Genomic DNA, 21,789 nt, shown 5'->3' with positions numbered 1-21,789 from the left:
GAAGAATATCTGAAGAACAATGATGAAGATGCACTGAAATTAGTATATCAGGAAGGCTTACTGACTACTGGAGAGACCAAACTGGCCTACAAGAAAGACCAAATGAAGAACAGAATAGAGGCATGGGAAGACAAAGCACTACATGGCCAATACATGAAAAAAATAGCTGGGAAAGCAGATAATAATAAAACCTGGCAATGGCTAAGAGCAGGAAAATTGAAGAAAGAGACCGAGGGACTAATTCTGGCTGCACAAGACCAAGCCTTAAGGACAAATGCATACAAAGTCAAAATTGAGAAGACAGCAACAGACAGTAAGTGCCGCCTATGCAAAGAAGCTGAAGAAACAGTGGACCACTTGGTAAGCTGTTGCAAGAAGATTGCACAAACTGATTACAAGCAGCGGCATGACAAAGTAGCAACAATGGTGCATTGGAAGATCTGCAAAAAATATCATTTACCTGTAAGCAAAAACTGGTGGGATCATAAAATAGAGAAAGTCATAGAAAATGATAAAATTAAACTGCTCTGGGACTTCAGAATTCAAACAGACAAGCACCTGCAACATAACACCCCAGACTTAACAATTGTCGATAAGAAAGACAAAAAGTCTGGATAGTGGACGTGGCAGTGCCTGGAGACAGCAGAATAGATGAGAAAGAACTGGAGAAGATAACAAAATACAAAGACCTACAAATAGAAATAGAAAGACTGTGGCAAAAGCAAGCAAGGGGTAGTACCAATAGTCATAGGCTCCTTGAGTGCAATCCCAAAACAACTGGAGCACCACTTGAACACCATTGGCATTGACAAATTCGCTATTAGTCAATTACAAAAGGCAGCCTTATTAGGAACTGCTTCCATCCTGCGACGATATCTGTAATACCATCAAACATCCACATCTGCCTATCCCAGGTCCTGGGTAAGGACTCGATAGGTAGACAAAATGCCAAATCCAGTCTGAACATCTGGCTGACTGTGCGATGATCGATAATAATAATTGGAAGGGACCTTGGAGGTCATCTAGTCCAACCCCCTGCTCAGGCAGGAAACCCTATACCATTTCGGACAAATGGCTGTCCAGTTTCTTCTTAAAAACTTCCATGCTTGGCAACTGGCTCATACTTCTGACGGTTGCAGTGTCCCTGGGTCATATGAACACCTTCTGACAAGCAAAGTCAATGGGGAAGCCAGATTCACTTAACAATCAGGCTACTCACTTACCAACTGCGGTGGTTCACTTAACAACTGTAGCAAGAAAGGTCGTAAAATGGGGCAAAACTCATTTAACAAATGTCTTACTTAACAACAGAAATGTTGGGCTCAATTGTGGAGGATCACCTGTACAGTGATTGTTTACCTTGGCAGCTTTAAGATGTGTGAACTTCAACAAAGGCAGAATAGCTGGCTGGGGAATTGTAGGAGTTGGTCGCACATCTTGAAACTGCTAATGTAAAGAAACTCTTACGGCAACATCTGCGGCAAGCCTCTGTGTTACATGTTATTGTTCAACACTGATCAAAATTGCTTTGAGGCCACTTGGCAATGAGAAATACGGAAGAAAAGTCAATCAATCTCTTTCCTGGTGCCGTTTAAGCGGCTGAAAATCACACACAGCTAAAAATTTGTTTTCAAGAGAAATTACAAAGCCAGATTATGTAGAAGCTTTGGGGAGGTTTAAGTGGCAGGGAGGGTGGCAATTTGACATTCAATTTGACTTTTGGAACAGCGCAATTTGTTAAGGCTGCAGTTCAAGAAAAAAATAACGCCATCCAATCCATTCTCTTTAAATCAGGTAAATAAGCTGTTGAGGTTTGACTCTGGTTATCGGTTTTTCATTTACCAATCTAGAGTCCAGTGTTTCTCAACTTGGGCAACTTTCAGACGGGTGGACTTCTGGGAATTCTGGGAATTGAGGTCCACCTGGCTGAAATCTGCAGAGATAGAAAAACTGCTCTAGACTAGACTATTTTTGATGGAAGAACTTTATTTTCCAGATAGAAAAATACTTTTTTAAAAAAATATATATGAAACCACACATTATTTCTGGGATGTTAGGGGGCTTTCTCCTGGAAGTTTGAAGATATATGGTTAATGCTCCGATTGTATTATTTGGTTTTCTGTTGTTGAAGTTAGGAGTAATTCATTTTATAATTGTACACTACCTGGAGTAGCATTTTGGTGAGTTGGACAGCCATGCGTGTATGTATGTATGTATGTATGTATGTATGTATGTATGTATGTATGTATATGCCACCCAGATGCAGAAAATGCAGGTTTTCTATTTGTAGTAGCAGTACAGGTAGTCCTTGACTTACAACCACAATTAAGCCCAAAATTTCTGTTGTGAAGTGAAACATTTGTTAAATGAATTTTGCCTCCTTTTATGACCTTTATTGCCACATTTGTTAAGTGAATTATGGCAGTTGTTAAGTGAATCTGGCTTCGCCATTGATTTTGCTTGTCAGAAGGTCTCCAAAGGGGAATCACATGAGCCCGGAGACACTGTGACCATCATAAATATGAACCAGTTGCCAAACCTCTGAATTTTATTCACATGACCATGGGGATGCTGCAACAATCTTAAGTGTGAAAAACAGTCAAAAGTCACATTTTTCCATACCTTTATAACTTTGAACAGTCACTAAATGAACTGTTATAAGTCAAGGACTACCATTATAGCAGAGAAAGAAATCCATTATACTAAGCCGCAGTGTAAAGTCACCATTGAAAGAGCAGAAGGACCAGGTTAGGGACAGACCATCCCAAAGAAAATCTATGTAGTCACTAGGAGTCAATGATGACTTGATGGCCAATTCGCCAAAATGCCACTCCGGGCAGTGTGCAACTATAAAAGAAATATAAGCCAGCAGTGTGCTGCAGCTGCCAAAAAAACCAACACAGTGCTGGGCTGCATTAACAGAGGGATAGAATTAAGATCACGTGAAGTGCTAATAGCACTTTACAATGGAATACTGCATCCAGTTTTGGTCACCATGATGTAAAAAAGATGTTGAGACTCTAGAAAGAGTACAGAGAAGAGCAACAAAGATGATTAGGGGACTGGAGGCTAAAACATATAAGGAACGGTTGCTGGAATTGGGTATGTCTAGTTTAATGAAGAGAAGGACGAGGGGGGACATGATAGCAGTCTTCCAATATCTCAGGGGCTGCCACAAAGAAGAGGGAGTCAAGCTATTTTCCAAGCCGCCTGAAGGCAGGACAAGAAGCAACGGGTGGAAACTAAGCAAGGAGAGAAGCAACCTAGAACTAAGGAGAAACTTCCTGACAGTTAGAACAATTAATCAGTGGAACAACCTGCTCCAGAAGCCGTGAATGCTCCAACACTGGAAGTTTTTAAGAAGAGACTGGACAGCCATTTGTCCAAAATGGTATAGGGCTTCCTGCCTGAGCAGGGGGTTGGACTAGATGACCTCCAAGGTCCCTTCCAACTTTATTATTATTATTATTATTATTATTATTATTATTATTATTATTATTACTAGTACTACTATTATTATCATCATCTTCAACAACAGAAACCCAGATCACATAATCGAGGCATAACCATTCAATCTGAGCCCCAACTTGTTAATGCAGTGTATCTAATGCCACAGAAAGGACCTGGAGAAGTTTTTTTGTTTAATTAGATGAAACCAACTTTAGCTTAATTTCTGAGTTTGTAATGTTTGGCATTTCAACCTGCATCTTCTGCTACTTCCATAAATTTCCACAAAGAGTCTGTTTGGTGTAGTGCTTAAAGATACCAGGCTGGAAACTGGGAGAGCATGAATTTCTAGTCCTGTCTTAGGCACAGAGCCAACTGGGGGATCTTGGTGTCTCTCATTCTCTCTCAGCCCTAGAAACCCTTCTTTCAATCAGAGTTGAGCTGGAAGGGACCTTGGAGGTCTTCTAATTCAACCCCCTGCTCAAGCAGGAGACCCTATATTATTTTAGACAAGTAATTGTCCAATCTCTTCTTAAAAACCCCCAGTGATGGAGCACCCATAGCTTCTGAAGGCAAGCTGTTCCACAGGTTGATTGTTCTCACTATCAGGAAATTTCTCCTTAGTTCTCGGTTGCTTCTGTCCTTGATTAGTTCCCATCCATTGTTTCTTATCTTGCCTTCAGGTGCTTTGGAAAATAGTTGACCCCCTCTTCTTTGTGGCAACCCCTTAGATATTGGAAGACTGCTATCATGTCATTCCTAGTCCTTCTTTTCTCTAGACTGGCCACACCCAATTCTTTCTTTGTTCCCAAGAAAATTCCATGGACTTAGAACATAGAACATAGCAAGGGAGAAGTTTGTCTTAATTTGGTCCATGGTTGATGAATTGCTGTCTCCTTCTGTCCATGGTGTTTCTTAGTAACCATCTCTAACTCCCTAAGTCAAAAACATTCATCTTCTTGGCTTTTAAATTAACCAGCTGCCAAATTTGCTCCCACCTGAGACCAGGCAGCTACATAATCATCTACTTCTGAGAAAAAGAAAGTTCAGGGTGACCTAACAATATGGATGGCCATCTACATCAGAGGCTCTCAATCTTTTCTATCTTAATTTCCACCAATTACTTGAACGTGGGTGACATCAGGAGGGAAACAATTTGATGGCATTGCTTTTGTTTTTATCTTTTATAATTACTGTTATTGCTATAAGCTATTCAGAATGCTAGACGGAGAGAAAGATGAGATTCAAAATTGGGAGAAAAGCACGTTTATGTGCTTATTGCTAACAACAGATATGATAAAACTTGACTTTTATGAAAAATTTGTACAATATTCCAGGATTGGCATCCATTAGGAGACATCATTGCAAGCACAAAAGCTGCATCCAGGTTTGCTCACCACATTATAAAAAAGATGTTGGGGATTGTGGAAAAAGCGCAGAGAAGTGCAACAAAGATGATTAGGGGCCTGGAGACTAAAACATATGAGGAACAGTTGCAGGAATTAGGTATGGCTAGTCTAGTGAAAATATGGACCAGGGTGACATAATAGCAGTGTTCCAATATCTGAAAAGCTGCCATAAAGAAAAGGGGAGGGGGTCAAACCTATTTTCCAAAGCACCCAAAAGCAGGACAAGAAACAATGGATGGGAACTAATCAGGGAGAGAAGCAATCTAGAACTAAGGAGAAACTTTCTAACAGGGAGAACAAACAATCCGTGGAACAGCTTGCCTTCAGAAGTTGTGGATGCTCCATCACCTGAGGCTTTTAAGAAGAGACTGGACAAGTGTTTGTCTGAAATGATATAGAGTCTCCTGCCTGACCTACAAGATCTCTTCCAACTCTGATCTTGTATGTTCCATGACTCTGCACATGACCCTCATCCAGAGCTAGCAGCTCAGAACACAAGAGGAGTAAGCTGCCCTCTCTGGTGACCACAGCTCTGAAGAAAGCAATAGGACCATTGAACCAGAGTCTCCAGAAGATAGATTTGTGGTCTCTTTGGTCAGAACGTTAGACACGTGGATGGGCTGCCAAAGAGCAAAAATTTCTCCAGGCGCTGCAACTGGGAAAGGATGTGAAGAATTATTGAGAGCACCAAGATAAATAGCAGGAAATGCCCATCAAGGCAATGAAGGGCAACAGGACATACCATATGGATTTCTAGCAGTCATGAGATGGATATCGTGATTGGATCTCTCCAGCTTTTTTTTTTCTGGGCAATTCTGTCATTCTATTATTCTTTCCTCCAAATCACATCAGTCCCTACTCATTCATTTGGACTCCACCATCCTTCAGGAAATCACGTGGAGACTTACAGTCCCTTCTCTTCCTCGGTGGGGCTTCACAGCCAGGAATGAGAAAACACAGGGAAAAAAACAAAACCCACCAACTGTGTTTTCCGCTGCAACAGCTTTTGAACAAAATGTGGACCTTCTACATACTGTGAGCTGCCTGGAGAGCTTACTTCCTTTTTTTCCCTTTTCAAGCTGTGTTACTCACCAGGCAGCTGGCAAGAGACGAGTCGGGAAAGCAAGCAGGCTTGAAATACAGACGATGTGTGAACGCAACTTGAGCAATCTGGGACTAATCATTTTGCTGCTGCTTTTTGCCAAGGATTTTAACTCCTAAACTCATTCTGATTCAGTCTTTCACAATTTTCCCTCCAGAAATAGTCAGAACTGAAGAAGCTTCTTGGATGAGAAGCGAAAAGTCTTCAAGGAAAAACAACAAAAGTCTAGTTGCCTTTTGAAAAAGCACTTTTGGGACAACCATGATCTGGATTCTGGATGACTGAGAATCTCCACAGAGATTTCCCTCAGGATGTCCCATTGTTTTAGAAAGAATGACAAGCCCAGGAGAGATGGGGGTGGGGAAACAGTCCTACCTGGAAGGAACAGCACAGATTTAGATTTTGTAAGTCTCCTATCAAAATAATTTGCCTTGGGTGGTAACTGAAAACTTGGAGATGATGGGAATCCATTTATTTTAAGGGAGAACTGGTGGTTTGGGGTGCGTAGTTAGTTTTTTTCCTCAGATACATTTCCTTAATGGATAAGATAAAATAATCTTTATTGTCATTTTTTTACTATGGGCACAACGGCACACATCAAAAATGAAATTTAGTTGCCCGCTCTCAAAGTGAAACACATACATGACACACACGTAAACATACTATGTACAACGTATGAATAGACCCAACCCCCTACATATACATAGCAAATAAATATTAAATACTGTCCATCTTGAATATATAACAGAAGGAGGAAGCTTGAAAGTTCACAAGGTTAATGCTGTATGGAATGAAACTATGGCTGAATCTAGATGTTCTACTACAGACACCACGAAGCCTCCTCCCAGAAGGTAACAAGGAAAACAGGTCATGGAGAGGATGTGTAGTGTCCCAGATAATCTTACGGACTACCAGTAGTCCTCAACTTATGACCACAATTGATTCCAACATTTCTGTTATTAAGTGAAACATTTATTAAGTGAATTTTGTCCCATTTTACAATCTTTCTTGACACAATTGTTAAGTGAATCACTGCAGTTGTTACGTTAGTATTATAGTTGTTGGTATCTGGTTAGTATCTGGCTTCCCAGATGTAAGAAGACATGTAAGAAGATCGCAAAAGGTAATCACGTGACCCTGGACACTGCAATCATCCTAAATATGAGCCAGTGGCCAAGCATCAGAATTTTGATCACGTGACCCGTGAAGCTGCTGCAATGTTAAGTGTAAAAAATGGTCATAAGTCACTTTTTCAGTGCCTTACAACTCTGAATAGTCATTAAATGAATTCTTGTAAGCCTAGGAGAGGAGTAGGCAACCTTGGCTCTTTTATGACTTGTGGACTTCAACTCCCAGAATTCCTGAGCCAGCCATGCTGAGGAGAAAGGGAGAGGATTCCATGCTGAGCCATGCTGGCTCAGGAATTCTGGGAGTTGAAGTCCACGAGTCATAAAAGAGCCAAGGTTGCCTACCCCTGGTCTAGGAATACCTATAATGCAACTTTTGAAAAAGGACAGCACCCTTCAAGTCTAGCCTAAATCTTGAAGAACCTATAAACTTGCAACACAAAGCACTTACAATTACAGAGTCCTTGACTTACAACAGTACATTTAGTGACGGTTCAAAGTTACATCACTGAAAAAAGTGACCTGTTTTTCACACTTACAACCGTTGCAGCATCGCCATGATCATGTGATCAAAATTCAGATGCTTGGCAGCTGGATTGTACTTATGACAGGTTGCAGTGTCTCAGGGTCATGTGATCACATTTTGCGACCTTCTGACAAGCAAAATTAATGGCGAAGCCAGATTCACTTAAACAAGCCTGTTACTAGCTTAACAACTGCAGTGAATTGCTTAAAAACTATGGCAAGAAAGGTCTGAAATGGGGCAAAATTCATTTAACGATTGTCTCAGTTAGCAATAGAAATTTTGAGCTCAGTTGTGGTCGTTAACTCAAGGACTTCTTGTTTCTTGCATCATTAGAAACAGGATTATTATGACTTGTGAACTCTGCTTACTCCAACAGCACATACTGGATAAATGATTTCTGATGAGATATAAACTGGATGAGATATAAAGCAGATTTCCAGTGTCTCCTTACAATCTAATTTTTCCTCTCACTGATACTACGTATGTACTGTATATAAATATCACCACAGAAAATATCGACTGAATTAGAAATATAGGCCAATTGGAATTCTCCCAGTGTCATAAATCATTCATCAACCTCTTTACTCTTCCAAAGAGTTTACTCAGCTATTCCATATATGCCCCATTTCTGCTACTTGTGCTAGGATTCAAGGCAGACAACAAAAGAAATAAGGAACTGAAAGGTTAATGCATACATTCAGATTAATGCCAATGAAAGTGGCCAGCCTGGCAAACAGCTGTACATATTGTCCTTGACTTACAACAGTTCATTTACTGACCATTCAAAGTTACAACAGCATTGAAAAAAGTGACATGACCATTTTTCACACTTACGACCGTTGCAGGATCCCTATGATCGTGTGATCATAATTCAGCCTCTTGGCAACTGACTCATATTTATGACGGTTGCAGTGTCCTGGGGTCATGTGATCCCCTTTTGCAACCGTCTGACAAGCAAAGTCAATGGGGAAGCCAGGTTCACTTAACATCTGGGTGACTAACTTAACAACTGCAGTGATTCACTTAAGAACTGTGGCAAGAAAGGTTGTAAAATGGGGCAAAATTCACTTAACAACTGTCTCACTTAGCACCAGAAATTTTAGGCTCAATTGTAGTCGTATGTTGAGGACTACTTGTAGAGATGGTGAGCCTTAAAAAAGCTACCTGTGTCAGATAGTTGATGGCTGTGAGTAACCAGGTCACTTAGCTGTTAATTGAAGCAGAGCGATCCGGGTTTTGATGCATGGACCAGCTCAACAGCATCCTGTTTTGTAGAACTTGATGTACCTTTTCATTTTCTCACGGAAAAGCGAATTGTTAGACACAGGGGCTTAAAAGCAATCATAGCAGGAAAGCAAGCAACTCAGTCAAATTTTCACGTGGTATTATGAGCTTGCCTTTCTATAAAGTCAAAAAAATAAATCACATACTAATGGGAACTGCAAAGCTGACAAAAGAAAAATCAGAATCCATAAAGGAGTCCTTACATATTTGTTAAGAATAACACTGGGAAAAAGCTTTGCCCACTCCCAATTGCTGAGAACATGGAAACTGCACCCAGGACGATAAAATAAATGCTTTAGGAATAACATTCTGCTATAGAAGCTTCCTGGCTAGGCTCTCACAATTTGACATTATGCAAACCTATCTTTACTTGCGGCAGCTGGAAAGAACCAGGTGGAGGAAATTTTAAAAAATGAACTGGTTAATTTAAGAGCAATCAAAATGCTTTAATATGGGGAAAGATGAGGCTGATTTCAGCAGAATTCAGTTAGATTCTTTCATTTTGTTTACTTAACACCTCTTCATCTAAAGAGCCCAGAAGGCGATTTACAATCGAGCCCTTCAAAGAATAAAATATGCTTTTTAAAAAAAGAAAGCAATTATATAGAAATTTACAAAAACGCTTCAAGAGATCAAAGTCTATTCTAGGCTTTATCATTGGAGCCCACCAGCCATTTTTATTCTTTCCAATGCAAAATAGGTAGTCCTCAATTTATGACAATGGGAGCCAGAATTTATATTGGTAAGCAAGGTGGATGTTAAGTGAGTTGCACCTGATTTTACACCCTTTTTTTTACCACGGTTGTTAAGTGAAACACTGCAGCTGCTAAGTGGACTCTGCTGTATGACATGAATCCAGATTCACACATTGACTTTGCCCCAAAGGTGCTTTCTTTCTTCACTCCTCCATTGACTTTGCTTGGCAGAAGCCAACTTGAAGTGCCTCCATGATGCCCCCAAAGGTGCTTTTTTCTCCAGAAGGCAACTGGACTTCCTTGGGTTTTTTTCTTTGAAAGCATTTTGTTTCTCATCCAAGAAGCTTCTTTCAGTTCAGAACCTCTGCTCAAACCACTGACCTAGCACCGATTTAGAGCAGTGCCCCCCCCCAGCCTTTTGGGCACCAGGGACCGGTTCCATGGAGGGAGGTTTTTCTACGGACCGGAGGGTGCGTGGTTTTGCATGTTGCCTGCATCCCATGGATGGGGCTTTGCTTGTTTGTGCGGACTGATTGCTGGCATGCTGCAGACCAGTGCTCTTCCATGGACCGGGAGTTGGGGACCCTGATTTAGAGTGCCGATGTAACTCAGCTCACAATAAAAAAACAACAACATGACACTTACACTATATAAACACCAAGCCTGCCACCCAGGTCTGTCAGTTCCTTATGGTTATGAAACACTATACTGCATATACTCAGAAAAGCGTAGATTTATCATAGAGCAAGAGATTGTCTGATTATAAAATTATATTGGTACTAAGGAAAGTTGATGTCATTTCCCACCCCACCCCTACACAGACATATGTTAAGTGTCGAGAAATCAGCAGTTCAAATGAATATAAAGACTTATTCTCTAGAACAGACATGTCAAACTCGCGACGTCACATGATGTCGCGTGACATATCGGGACTGTTTTGCCATTGCTGACAATGGGGTGGGCGCGGCTTCCGCATGACATGTCCAGCCCGCGGGCCGACAGTTTGACACCCCTGCTCTAGAAGAATCTGAACTACTAACAGCCAAGGGAAATTAACAGGAGAGAAGAGTACAAAGAATTCAAGGTGGTCTGGATTTACGGTAGATCTCTCTTGAGATCTCTTTTATGACGCATTTGATCCCTCCCTCGGGCTCAGCTTGGTCATCTCCTACACATACAGAAACATACACACACAGAGAGATACATACATACTTTCCCCATTTTTTTTTTTTACTTTTTAACCTTTTTCCTTTCTGACGTTTTTCCCCTTTTTATTGGTATTTTGTATTTTTTCTTGAAATTTAATAAAGTTGTATAAAAAATGCATAGGCTTAAAAATAATTCGCATGTTTCTAGGAGAGATTTCATAGATTCCCTTAAGGCCGGGGTAGGCAACCTTGGCTCTTTTATGACTCGTGGACTTCAACTCCCAGAATTCCTGAGCCAGCATGGCTCAGCTTGGAAACCTCTCCCTTTCTCCTCAGCATGGCTGACTCAGGAATTCTGGGAGTTGAAGTCCACGAGTCATAAAAGAGCAAAGGTTGCCTACCCCTGCCTTAAGCTAATGTTGATACATACAAAATAGTTGAAACGAATTAAGCAACTATATGCAACTCCGAAATATTTCCAATATTTAATGATACCAGGTTGAAGTTCTGTGAAACCACACTCATTTTGTTATAGTTACACAATATGCTTACATGGAAAACTACAGGTAGTTCTCGACTTATGACCCCAGTTGGGATCAGAATCTCCGTTGCTAAGCAAACTAATTGTTAAGCAGTCCTCGCCCTTACGACTAACACAACATCCAAATGATCATAATCAAAATTTGGGTGATTGGCAACTGGCATGGATTTACGAGGGTTGCAGCATCCCGGGGTCATGTGATCACTATTTGTCAACCTTCCCAGTCGGCTTCCAACAAGCAAGGTCCGTGGGGAAACTGGATTTGCTTAACGACCCCATGACTCACTTAACAACTGCAGTAATTCATTTAACTGTGGCCAAAAAGGTGGTAAAATCTAGCATGACTCACTTAACTGCCTCGCTTAGTAACAGAAATTCTGGTGCCAATTGTGGTCATAAGTAGAGGACTATTTGTACACATACACAGAGAAAAGATGGAATACCTCTTCTACCATCTCTGCAGGCATCTCTCTCCCCCCCCCTCTCTATCATGAATTCACATACAAATGTGGGATATGGCAAGGAAAATATGTGGATAATACAGGTAGTCCTCAACTTATGACCACAACTGAGCCCAACATTTCTATTATTAAGTGAGATATTTAAGTGAGCTTTGCCCCATTTTACATTTCTTACAGTTGTTAAGTGAATCACTGAAGTTGTTAAGATTGTAATCCAGCTGTTAAGTGAATCTGGGTCTTCCCCATTGACTTTGCTTGTCAGGCGATCGCACAAGCCCAGGACACTGCAACCATCATAAATATGAACCAGTTGCCAAGCATCTGAATCTTGATCACATGAGCATGAGAATGCTACAAAGGTTGTAAGTGTGAAAGATGAGCAGAAGTCACTTTATTCAGTGCCGCTGTAACATTGAATGGTCACTAAATTAACTGTTGTAAGTCGAGGACTACCTGTATGGGGGTGGAGTGGGAAAAATTGCAAGGGGGGAAGATGTCGCTCCAATACATGGCATATATCTTTTAGAACAGATTCCAAATTCTTCTCCTTTTGACTAATACAAGGGAATGCCTCTTTTGTCAACCACTGCTGGGACCCCGCATCGTAAAGCAAAGAAATAATGAACTCGCTCTTCGAAGACCCATCAAAACACCGGATTTATTCATACACGGAGCTACATGTTTTTAAAATCTGCTATTGGATGAATTCACACTCATGTGGTTAATCTACACAACCTGTTTGACCCTGGAAAGAGCAGGACTTAAATTGCATCCGCTACCCAGGAGAGGGAAAGGTTTTAGTTTTTGAATGAATGCTGCTCTCTCTCTCTTTCTCTCTCTCTCTCCTCCACCCCGCACAGCCCCTCCTGCCCAAAACACACATTCACAGTTGCAAGCAAGACAGTAGCATCTGCGTCATCAAGATCACAGCAACTGATGGGTGGGAGATAATGAAAGAAGATAGACAGAATATTAAGATAAATCCCATAAATTGCTCATCACTGTCCTTTTCATAGAAAATGGAGCAGAAAAATGCTTTAGCATCTTTTCTAAAAGATGCATTCGGTGGACATTCTGTTCTACTCTTCGCAATCCTCCCCTCTTCTGACACTATCCAAGTCTATATAATCACATTTCTGCCAGCTAAAGATAACATTTCCAAATGCACCCAGTGAAATGATGAGAATCTAATGCACCGGTGGGCAATTCAGCCATACAAGATGCAATTGGATTTGGACTAAAAATTCTCCAGTACTGTCCACCGGTCCTGATGCAAGAAAAATACACTTTAAAAAAAAAATCTGAACAGAAGAATTTATTCAGAGTGGCAGCTCCCTCCAGATTACCCCAAACATCTTCCGTGTCAAGAACAGGGACATAAATTATTTTGCTGTTGCAGATTTAGAACAATAAGGAAACATGAAAATTTCCTGTAGAGATTGATCGTTAAATTGCAATCTTCCTATTATAGTATAAAGGCTTCTGCAGCAACCACCTCTCAGCATCTGAAGAGCCAGTAATTAAGCTCTTTGCCCTCTTAACTGCGCCCTGGCACAGGAGCCAAGCATGCAGATGCCTGGCAGTTTAATTCTCTAGGTAAGAAATGACTCTTTTCCAGTTGAAAGTAAAAACCACTACTAACCATAAGCATATAACAGAGACTACAGAATTAAACTATACTAAGCCAATGTTTCTCAACCTTAGCAATTTTAAGATGTATGGACTTCAATTCCCAGAATTAGCTGGCTGGGGAATTCTGGGAATTGAAGTCCACATGTCTTAAAGTTGCCAAGGTTGAGAAGCACAACACTAAACCATACTAAGCCTTCCCCAAATTTCCAGATCTACATGCTTACGGGCAGCAGTAGCTTTTACTTTCATCTGGAATACAATCTTCAAAATTCCATGGCTGAGAATGTTGGGCTTTGTAATCCTGACATACCCTGGAGGGCCCTAACTACAAAATGGATTTCTGGCCCAGTTAAGTGATACCCCTAATGAACTTTGATGGATCTTAGAAAAGCAAGTTTGAACTTGGTGCTCGGATGGAATACCACCAGGAAATTTCAGTCCTGAGATGTTCTAAAAATAACTTGAAATAAATCAAATCATTTCATGCCAAAGAAACTGCATAGATGGATCTATGAAATCACCAGGAATTGGGTTCAACTCTGAATCATGATTTTAGATGCTTTTTTAAAAAATAAATAAACCTGGCCAAGATTTATAAGGATGGGAGCATTTCTCCATAACGGTCTTTAAGGTTTTATATGTATGATCCAGAGAACCTTGTTCCTTTGACCCCACAACCATCACACCAGTCCTAGGAAAATATCTTATCAGCAACAGGTCCTTTGTGAGACAATAATATTCTGCATGCCCTCAGGGGCACTTGTTTGCATCAGTAGATACAAAGTGGACTGGACTTTATCTGTCCTAGTAGATTAAATATTCTGCCTAGTACAGTATTACATTCATTTCTCTTTCTGAGATCTTATTCATAAACAGATCCTTTGCGTCAGTTGATCCCCTTTGAACTAGACACGTCAAGGATTAAACCAGAAGTCTTTGGATGAAAAAAGAAACAGTCTTTAATAGCAGTAATATGCTGTATTTGAGTTGCCTGAAAATGGGAAGGGGGGGGGAGAGACTGCACGATTCCAGAAGCTGTCACTATTAATCACCTGCCTATACTTCAAAGGTAACCTGAAACCAGACCGGTTGCCAAGCTGAAGATGGTTAAGATGTGCTTGACTGGGTCACATCATAATCAAACACAGCTTGTGCCAAAGTAAATATGATTAGGAAAAGGGTAAAGGCTCCCATTTGAATGTTTATCCTCCCTCATCTCACCTGGTTAGACAAAGGAGTCTCTGAGTTTGTATAGCAAGTATATCTGATCAAAACCAGGCAGAACAGCTCAATTCAGGAATGAAAAATTGTCCATTTCTCTCTAAAAGGTTTTGAAATTGTCCACCAGCTGCAGGTCGGGCAGAGATGCCTCTATAAATGCCCTTTGTAAAGTTTTTTTTTTTATTGAAAAGTTTTATAAAAATTATAGCATACACTCCAAAACCCACCCACCCTAAACCCCCCCTCTCCCTCCCACACTTCCCAGAGCTGAGTACAGGGTTACAAATATAATAATCAATCCTCATCTCCTTTTGTGCGTGCATGTGTGTACGATTCAGCTGTAGGCTCCCAATCTACATGTTTATAACTGGTTTTGCACAATCCACTGGTTCTCTTCAGACACGTTTCAGGGTCTACCTGTCGAATTAACTCATTTGGATTCACACAACACTCGGATCCAGTTCCATACCAGACACTAAGCCAGGGGAAGAATAATCAAACATCAATCGTTTCCGCTGGAACTTACTAGCTCCAGCAGGTTGTGCGAAGGCAGTCACCGAGTCACGATTCAGCCAACTTCATTTCAACTTAGCGTTTTGAATGAGCCCGACCCGAGTGGCTCGCTGGCGGATTAAAGTCGGTTGCGATAGCAGAAACCAGATCAATACTGGGAGGCAGGCAAAAAGAGTCGTGCGAACGCGAAGATTCCCTAGTTCTTTCATTTCTTTTCAGACCGGAGCAGCGTCCAACTCGTGGGAATGAGCCACAAGGCGAGGACTCTCCGACGTAGTGACTACCTGCAGCCCCCCCACGGTCCCCGTAGGATGCCGACCCCAAACCCCAAAATGCAACCCAACCTCGGCAAAAGAGAGGGGGGGTCCGGTTTCCCCTACACCCCCCCTCCTCAAATCGGTGGAAAAATCAAGGCAGGGTGGAGGACACCCCCCCCCCCAAAAAAAACCCTGCCCCACGGCTTCCTTACCTCCTTTTTCACATTCCAAAGCAATTTTTCCTTCGCGGCATCTTCCGAGCAACTCATGGCGCCGCGGGGGACGATGGGTCCGGGGCAATCGGAAGGGGAGCAAGCGCTGACTAGCCGAAGAAAGGGCGACTAAGCGGGAGGCGAGGGCAGGGCGGGGGTCTCCCGCTCGCGCTGCGCTTTGGAGAGCTGGGACCGACCGGCCCCGGAGAGGCGAGCCAGCCAGGCGCCTTCCTCCTCCTCCTCCTCCTCTTCCTCCTCCTGCTGCTTCGCCGCCGCCGCCGCAGCCCTGCGCTCGCTCTTGCAGCGGGCAACCCCTTCAGCCGCTGCCGCTGCAGCCATCTTCCGCGGCCTCCCCCACATTGACGTCACTCCAGCTGGCCCATCCTGGTTTCCCCCCGGGGGGGGACAGGAGGAGGAGGAGGAGAGAGGGAGGGAGGGAAGCGCCCGTAGACGGGGGGGGGGGATTATCTAGTAACAATACACTTGTGTGATGGGGAGGGGCGCGCAGGCGGCTGGGGGGGGGTGTCTCTTGACTGGGGCCAAGGCAAGGGGGAGGGCATCTGCAGACCGTGGAGAAAGGCAGAGGGCTCCAGAGCATGGACAGAACGCCGGGGGTGGGGGAAAGGTGTCTTTTAATTCTGCAATCCTTGTTATAAGGATCCTTCTGTCCTTCTTTGCCTCCCCCCCTCTGCTTGAATTGGAAGGTAGCCCTGCAAGGTAGACTAGAAGGGGCGGGAGTTGTGTTCCAGGTTGTAAGGCTCCTGGTTAGAAGTGCCCCTGTTCGTCCTACCCGTGTTCTGGGTTCCCACGGGATCAAGGTGTGTTGGGCAAACTCGTGGGATTAGTTGGTGGTTCACAGAGTGCTGGCCACCCAGGAAACCGGGCTGTGTAAGCCCTGATGGATATAGGATTCTGCCTTTCTCTAACACCCATATATAGAAAGGATAGGACACGTTGGTTTGAATCTGCAGGTGCATACGTGGTAAATCGGGGGTGGGGGTGTAATCCGGGCTTATGGATGTAAAGTATAGTCATTTGATTTGCAAAGGCAACTTTTCAACGTTCATTGAGCGAACATGGCTACAAGGAGAGAGAAAGAGAGAGAGGTAAAGGCTCCAGTGTCAGTTGCAGTCTACCTTATTGATTGGATTGATATCCTATCTTTTCATTTAGGAGCCAAGACAGCATGTCAACTTCTCCCCTCCCCTTCTATGGGGCAATAAATATTGTCCCAAACAACAACTCTGCAGAGATAGGTTGCGGTAAGACAGCAGGACTGGCCCTGAATCCCCAGGACATTTCCTTGGCTGAGACTGGACGTATCTCTGAATGTATGATTTAGTAACTTAAGAGATTTATGTTTTTAGAATCTATCTTGAAGCTAGCTCCTGCCTGCAAGGAAATGAACAGTTAATTATTTCATGAACATACATCATACCTGCACCTGTCATTCACTTGCTCAGTGGGTTCTGCATTAAAGCTGTAAAGTTCTCAAATTCAATCTGCAAAAAGTGTCTTATAGATAAAAGTAATGTTTAGCCTGCTGTGCTCTTTGGGGCCATTAAACCAAAATACCAGACTGTTCTAATGGGTTGTTTTTGTTTTCTTTTAAAGAGGTTTAGAGTATTCGAAAACAGGAATGTTTTATTTCCCTTGGCTAATCATTGGCCTGCGGATGATAAATTAGAAATATTAGATTTCAGCTATAATTCAGCTCTCAGCTATAACAGACACAATTCTATGCAAGCCTACTCAGTATTGTGGGAGCAAAGCAAACTTTTAGAGCAGTGGTTCTCAACCTGTGGGTCGGGACCCCATTTGGGGTCAAACGACCATTTCACGGGGGTCGCCAAACAACGCAGTCCGCCATTTTTTTCCCCCTTTTCCTTAGCTGTGCTACTTCCTTTTATTCTATTGGCTTTTGAAAGCCAATAGAATAGACTCTCTTGAATAGAGTCTAATTCTATTGGCTTTCAACAGCCAATAGGAATTGTCCAGGCTGTCTCTGCCCTTATGACCGGTTGGGTAGTCCTCGACTTACGACCGGTTGGGTAGTAAAACAACCTACGACCGGTTGGGTAGTCCTCGACTTACGACCGGTTGGGGGTCGCAGCATTAAAAAGATTAAGAACCACTGTTTTAGAGAATTAAATGAAATTAATTAAATTAAACATTCATTTAGCCAAAGTTGGGGGTTTTCTCTATCCAGTCTTTCATTTTTTTATCACAAGGCTCAAACCATGGTTCTTAGTAGTTTAGGTCATGAAAGCCCAACAAGATAAAAACAGAATATTAATTTAAAAGGACCAAGAAGAATATGGTGATATGATACTACAAAGCTACTAAAATAAGCACTCACTGCCCAAAGCAGCTCATTTTCTGAAGCAACAGCAAAGGCTAACTTTAAAGAGGAACAGGATTAATATGCTTAATATGGAGGCATCACTGAAAAATACCTTGAAAACTGAAAAACAACAAATATTTTGGGCATGAGTAAAGTAGAGAAATACGTATCCTTTGAATTGCACTTAGAGAACCCTTGATGATGAATGTTGGGACACTAGAGCAGGGGTCTTCAAACTTGGCCTGTGGACACAAAAACTATTATAGGAAGCAAATTTTTGCTCCTCTGGACCAGGATTGGTTGATCCTGCACCTTTGTTGGCTGAGAGCCATATTGGGTATTGGAAGCAGCATTCCAAAAAAATAGGTGGGACCAGGGCCAAACGGAAATTGATTCAATTAAATGTCGATTGGACTTTAATGAAGATGACATAAATGAAGTCCAGGTAGTATTCCCCATGCACACATCATTGTCTCCCTGTGTCCATTTGGGTAATGGATAATTTCTTTGGACAAGCTCCAGAAAGCACCAATAAGTTTCATATCTGGTCAAATAGCTCTGAAGGGGACTAACTTCAGGCTTTCCGATAAAGCTCCAATTACTATTTGAATTGGACCAGAAATTAAATTTGAATACAGGTGGCCCTTCACTTAACAACAGTTCATTTATGACCATTACCAATGGCCCTGGAAAAAAGTGACTTATGATGGTTTTTCACAACTAGGACATTTGCAACATCCCTATGGTCACGTGATTAAAATTTAGATGCTTAGCAACTGACTCTGATTTATGACGGTTGCAGTGTTCCAGGGTCATACGATACCTTTTGCAATCTTTTGACAAGCAAAATCAATGGGGAAGCCAGATTCACTTAACAGTTCAGTTCAGAATAGTAACAACTACTTTGCTTAACAACCACTTTGCTTTAGCAAATAACCCTATAACCAAACAATGTACCAACCACATTGCTTAACAAAGGATATTCTGGTCTGAATTGTGATCATAAGCCGAAGACTACTAGTAGATCTGGGCTACAAAACTCCTCAAGGCCAATAGAGGCCAGCAAAGAATTTTCACTGTCTCTTTGTCGCCATCTACTGACCATCTCAAAGTCTGCATCTGAGATTTTCAGAATGTAGAGCCGCCCTAATTGTTCCTGTTAGCGGTCACTAAAAAGTTGCACTTGCAATAAATTTAATCCCAGATTTCTCCCTGTCTTGTTCAAAATCTGCATACAGCCAAAGGAACCTGGAACCTCTGGTTTGGAAAAGCCAGAAAATCCTGCTGGACAGTCTCAAGAGTGCATTTACAACTATTCATTTAGCGACTGTTCGAAGTTACAATGGGTCTAAAAAAAATGTAACTTAAAACCGGTTCTCACATTATGTTCTATCACAGAATCACCGTGGTCACTTGATTAAAATTCAGATGCTTGACTAGCAACTTTATAACAGTTGCTGCATCCTGGGATCACATGATCGCCATTTGCAACACACCCCCCCAGGTTCCAATAAGTAAATTCAGCGGGGGGAGCTCTGTTTGCTTAATGATTGCAGGCTAAAACACATAAGGAACGGTTGCTGGAATTGGGTATGTCTAGTTTAATGAAGAGAAGGACGAGGGGGGGACATGATAGCAGTGTTCCAATATCTCAGAGGCTGCCACAAAGAAGAGGGAGTCAAGCTATTCTCCAAAGCGCCTGAAGGCAGGACAAGAAGCAACAGGTGGAAACTAATCAAGGAGAGAAGCAACCTAGAACTAAGGAGAAACATCCTGATAGTTAGAACATTTAACCAGTGGAACAACCTGCCTCCAGAAGCAGTGAATGTGCCAACACTGGAAGTTTTTAAGAAGAAACTGGACAGCCATTTGTCCGAAATGGTATAGTGTTTCCTGCCTGAGCAGGGGGTTGGACTAGATGACCTCCAAGGTCCCTTCCAATTGTATTATTATTATTATTATTATTATTATTATTATTATTATGTCAACTTCACTGCAGCGATTCACTTAACAAATATGAGAAAAAGGTCATAAAATAGGAACCCTGGTGCTGTGGTTTACAGCAGGGATCCCCAATCTCTGGGCAGTGTGAATGGCTGGCTGGTGTGTGCGTATGCATATATGCACACAGCCCCACTAGTGCCAGGATTGTGGTGAGCGTTATGGCTGTTCGCAGCCCCACTTGCACAAATGTTGTGGTGAGCATCACAGGTGTTCTCGGCCCCACTCTCACGAGAACAGGTGTTCACGTGCTCGCACACATGTGCATGTATTAACCCCCACACACAAAACCATCCTTCTTTCCCCCGTCCCCCTGCTCTAGGCTGAGGAACTCTGCTTTAGAGTACAGTGTTGCAGGCAAACTCTACCCACAGTCTGCAGTTTGATCCTGATGGGGCTCGAGGTTGACTCCATTCTTCAGAGGTCGGTAAAATGAGGACCCAGGATTGTTGGGGGCAATATGTTGACATTTGAAAACTGCTCAGAAAGTGCTGTAAAGCATCATGTAAAGTGGTATATAAGCCTAAGTGCTATTGCTATTGCTAAAATGAGGCGTGACTCACTTCACAACCGCCTGGCTTGTGTTCAGAAATCAAGGACTACCTGTGGCAGAAGGAATTTCCTGTTGTATTAGGTCAGGGGTCTGCAACTTTGACCACTTTAAGACTTGTGGACTTCAGCTCCCAGAATTCAGCTATGCTGGCTGAGGAATTCTGGGAGCTGAAGTCCACAAGTCTTAAAGTAGTCAAGGTTGCAGACCCCTGTATTAGGTGGTTCCTGTTTTCAAATCAGAACTGTTCTTGCCTGTTTGCAGAGTGAGGGAAAGTCTCTTTTGCAATGTGATTGCCTGCACCATCTGTTCTCCAGCAACTTTATCTGCAGCTTGGAAACAAAACCATGGAGCCGGGGAATTTTCAAAGAAGCGTTTTGACACTTCTTTTTTCTATGCTATCTAATTACAAGCTGGAACAAGAGGCATCCAGGGACTAGCAAGCAGACAGATTTTGAACTTCTGCATGTTGCCGCTGAAAAACAACCAAATATTTACTAGTTGGAAGCATTCATGAATATAAAGTTAACCAAATAAAAATAAAAATAAACATCCAAAGCAAGAGTAGGGAGGGGGCAAGACAATATATGGATTGCCTTTTCAAATAGCAAACTCAAGAGCTCTAAAAAGATGGTGAGATCGGTGGCAAATTTAATAAATAAAAACAAAGACTTAAAATTCCTTTTTTGTGTCTAATAGGTGTTAAAAATAAGAAGTATTAATTTATATTAAGGGAGGGGGGAAAGCTTTCCAAAATAAATGCAATTGTATTTAATCAGTGGAACAACCTACCTCCAGAAGCTGTGAATGTTCCAACACTGGAAGTTTTTAAGAAGAGACTGGACAGCCATTTGTCTGAAATGGTCTAGGGTTTCCTGCCTGAGCAGGGGGTTGGACTAGATGACTTCCAAGGTTACTTGCAACATTATTATTATCTTTTATTCATTAAACATGAACTTCAGTCAACTGAACATTCAAATTGACTGGCGCTACCAGCATCCTAAGTGTTGACCAGGTACCTCCTTAAAATATAAGATGTTCCAAGTAGCGCAGTTTTTTGTAACATTGCTGGAGTTGTTGTTGTTATTATTATTATTTTATTTATTTACTTATCTAGGAATCACTTAAACCTCTGTTCCCACTATTACAATTAAAGTTATTATATTTGACCGGTAACTTGCCTTCCAGTTCAGACTAAATTCATTAGAAGAGAACATTTTATTTCCACCTAGAATTTGGTCCTTAGCTGATCTTGGGAAAAAAAATGTCATATTTTGTAGCCTCTATATTTTCTTCTTATATAATATAAATATGCATTT

At 42.0% G+C, this 21,789-nt stretch overlaps 1 protein-coding gene across 3 annotated transcripts in view; it reads right to left on the bottom strand.

The window, feature by feature from the left end:
* The window catches only part of SGSM2 (small G protein signaling modulator 2), a 137,698-nt gene extending 121,773 nt beyond the window's left edge, over positions 1 to 15,925 (bottom strand). For all 3 annotated transcript variants that reach the window (XM_039341708.1, XM_039341716.1, XM_039341734.1), the window contains exon 1: positions 15,576 to 15,925. In XM_039341708.1, the coding sequence (XP_039197642.1) occupies positions 15,576 to 15,632 (57 nt within the window). In that variant the 5' untranslated portion in view covers positions 15,633 to 15,925. The remainder of the gene's footprint in view (positions 1 to 15,575) is intronic.
* Between the last annotated feature and the right edge of the window lie 5,864 nt (positions 15,926 to 21,789).

This window comes from Crotalus tigris, unplaced genomic scaffold (assembly GCF_016545835.1).
Source record: "Crotalus tigris isolate CLP2741 ecotype Arizona unplaced genomic scaffold, ASM1654583v1 scf7180000017550.10884619, whole genome shotgun sequence".
NCBI lineage: Eukaryota > Metazoa > Chordata > Lepidosauria > Squamata > Viperidae > Crotalus > Crotalus tigris.
This window is presented reverse-complemented; position numbering and strand designations above follow the sequence as displayed.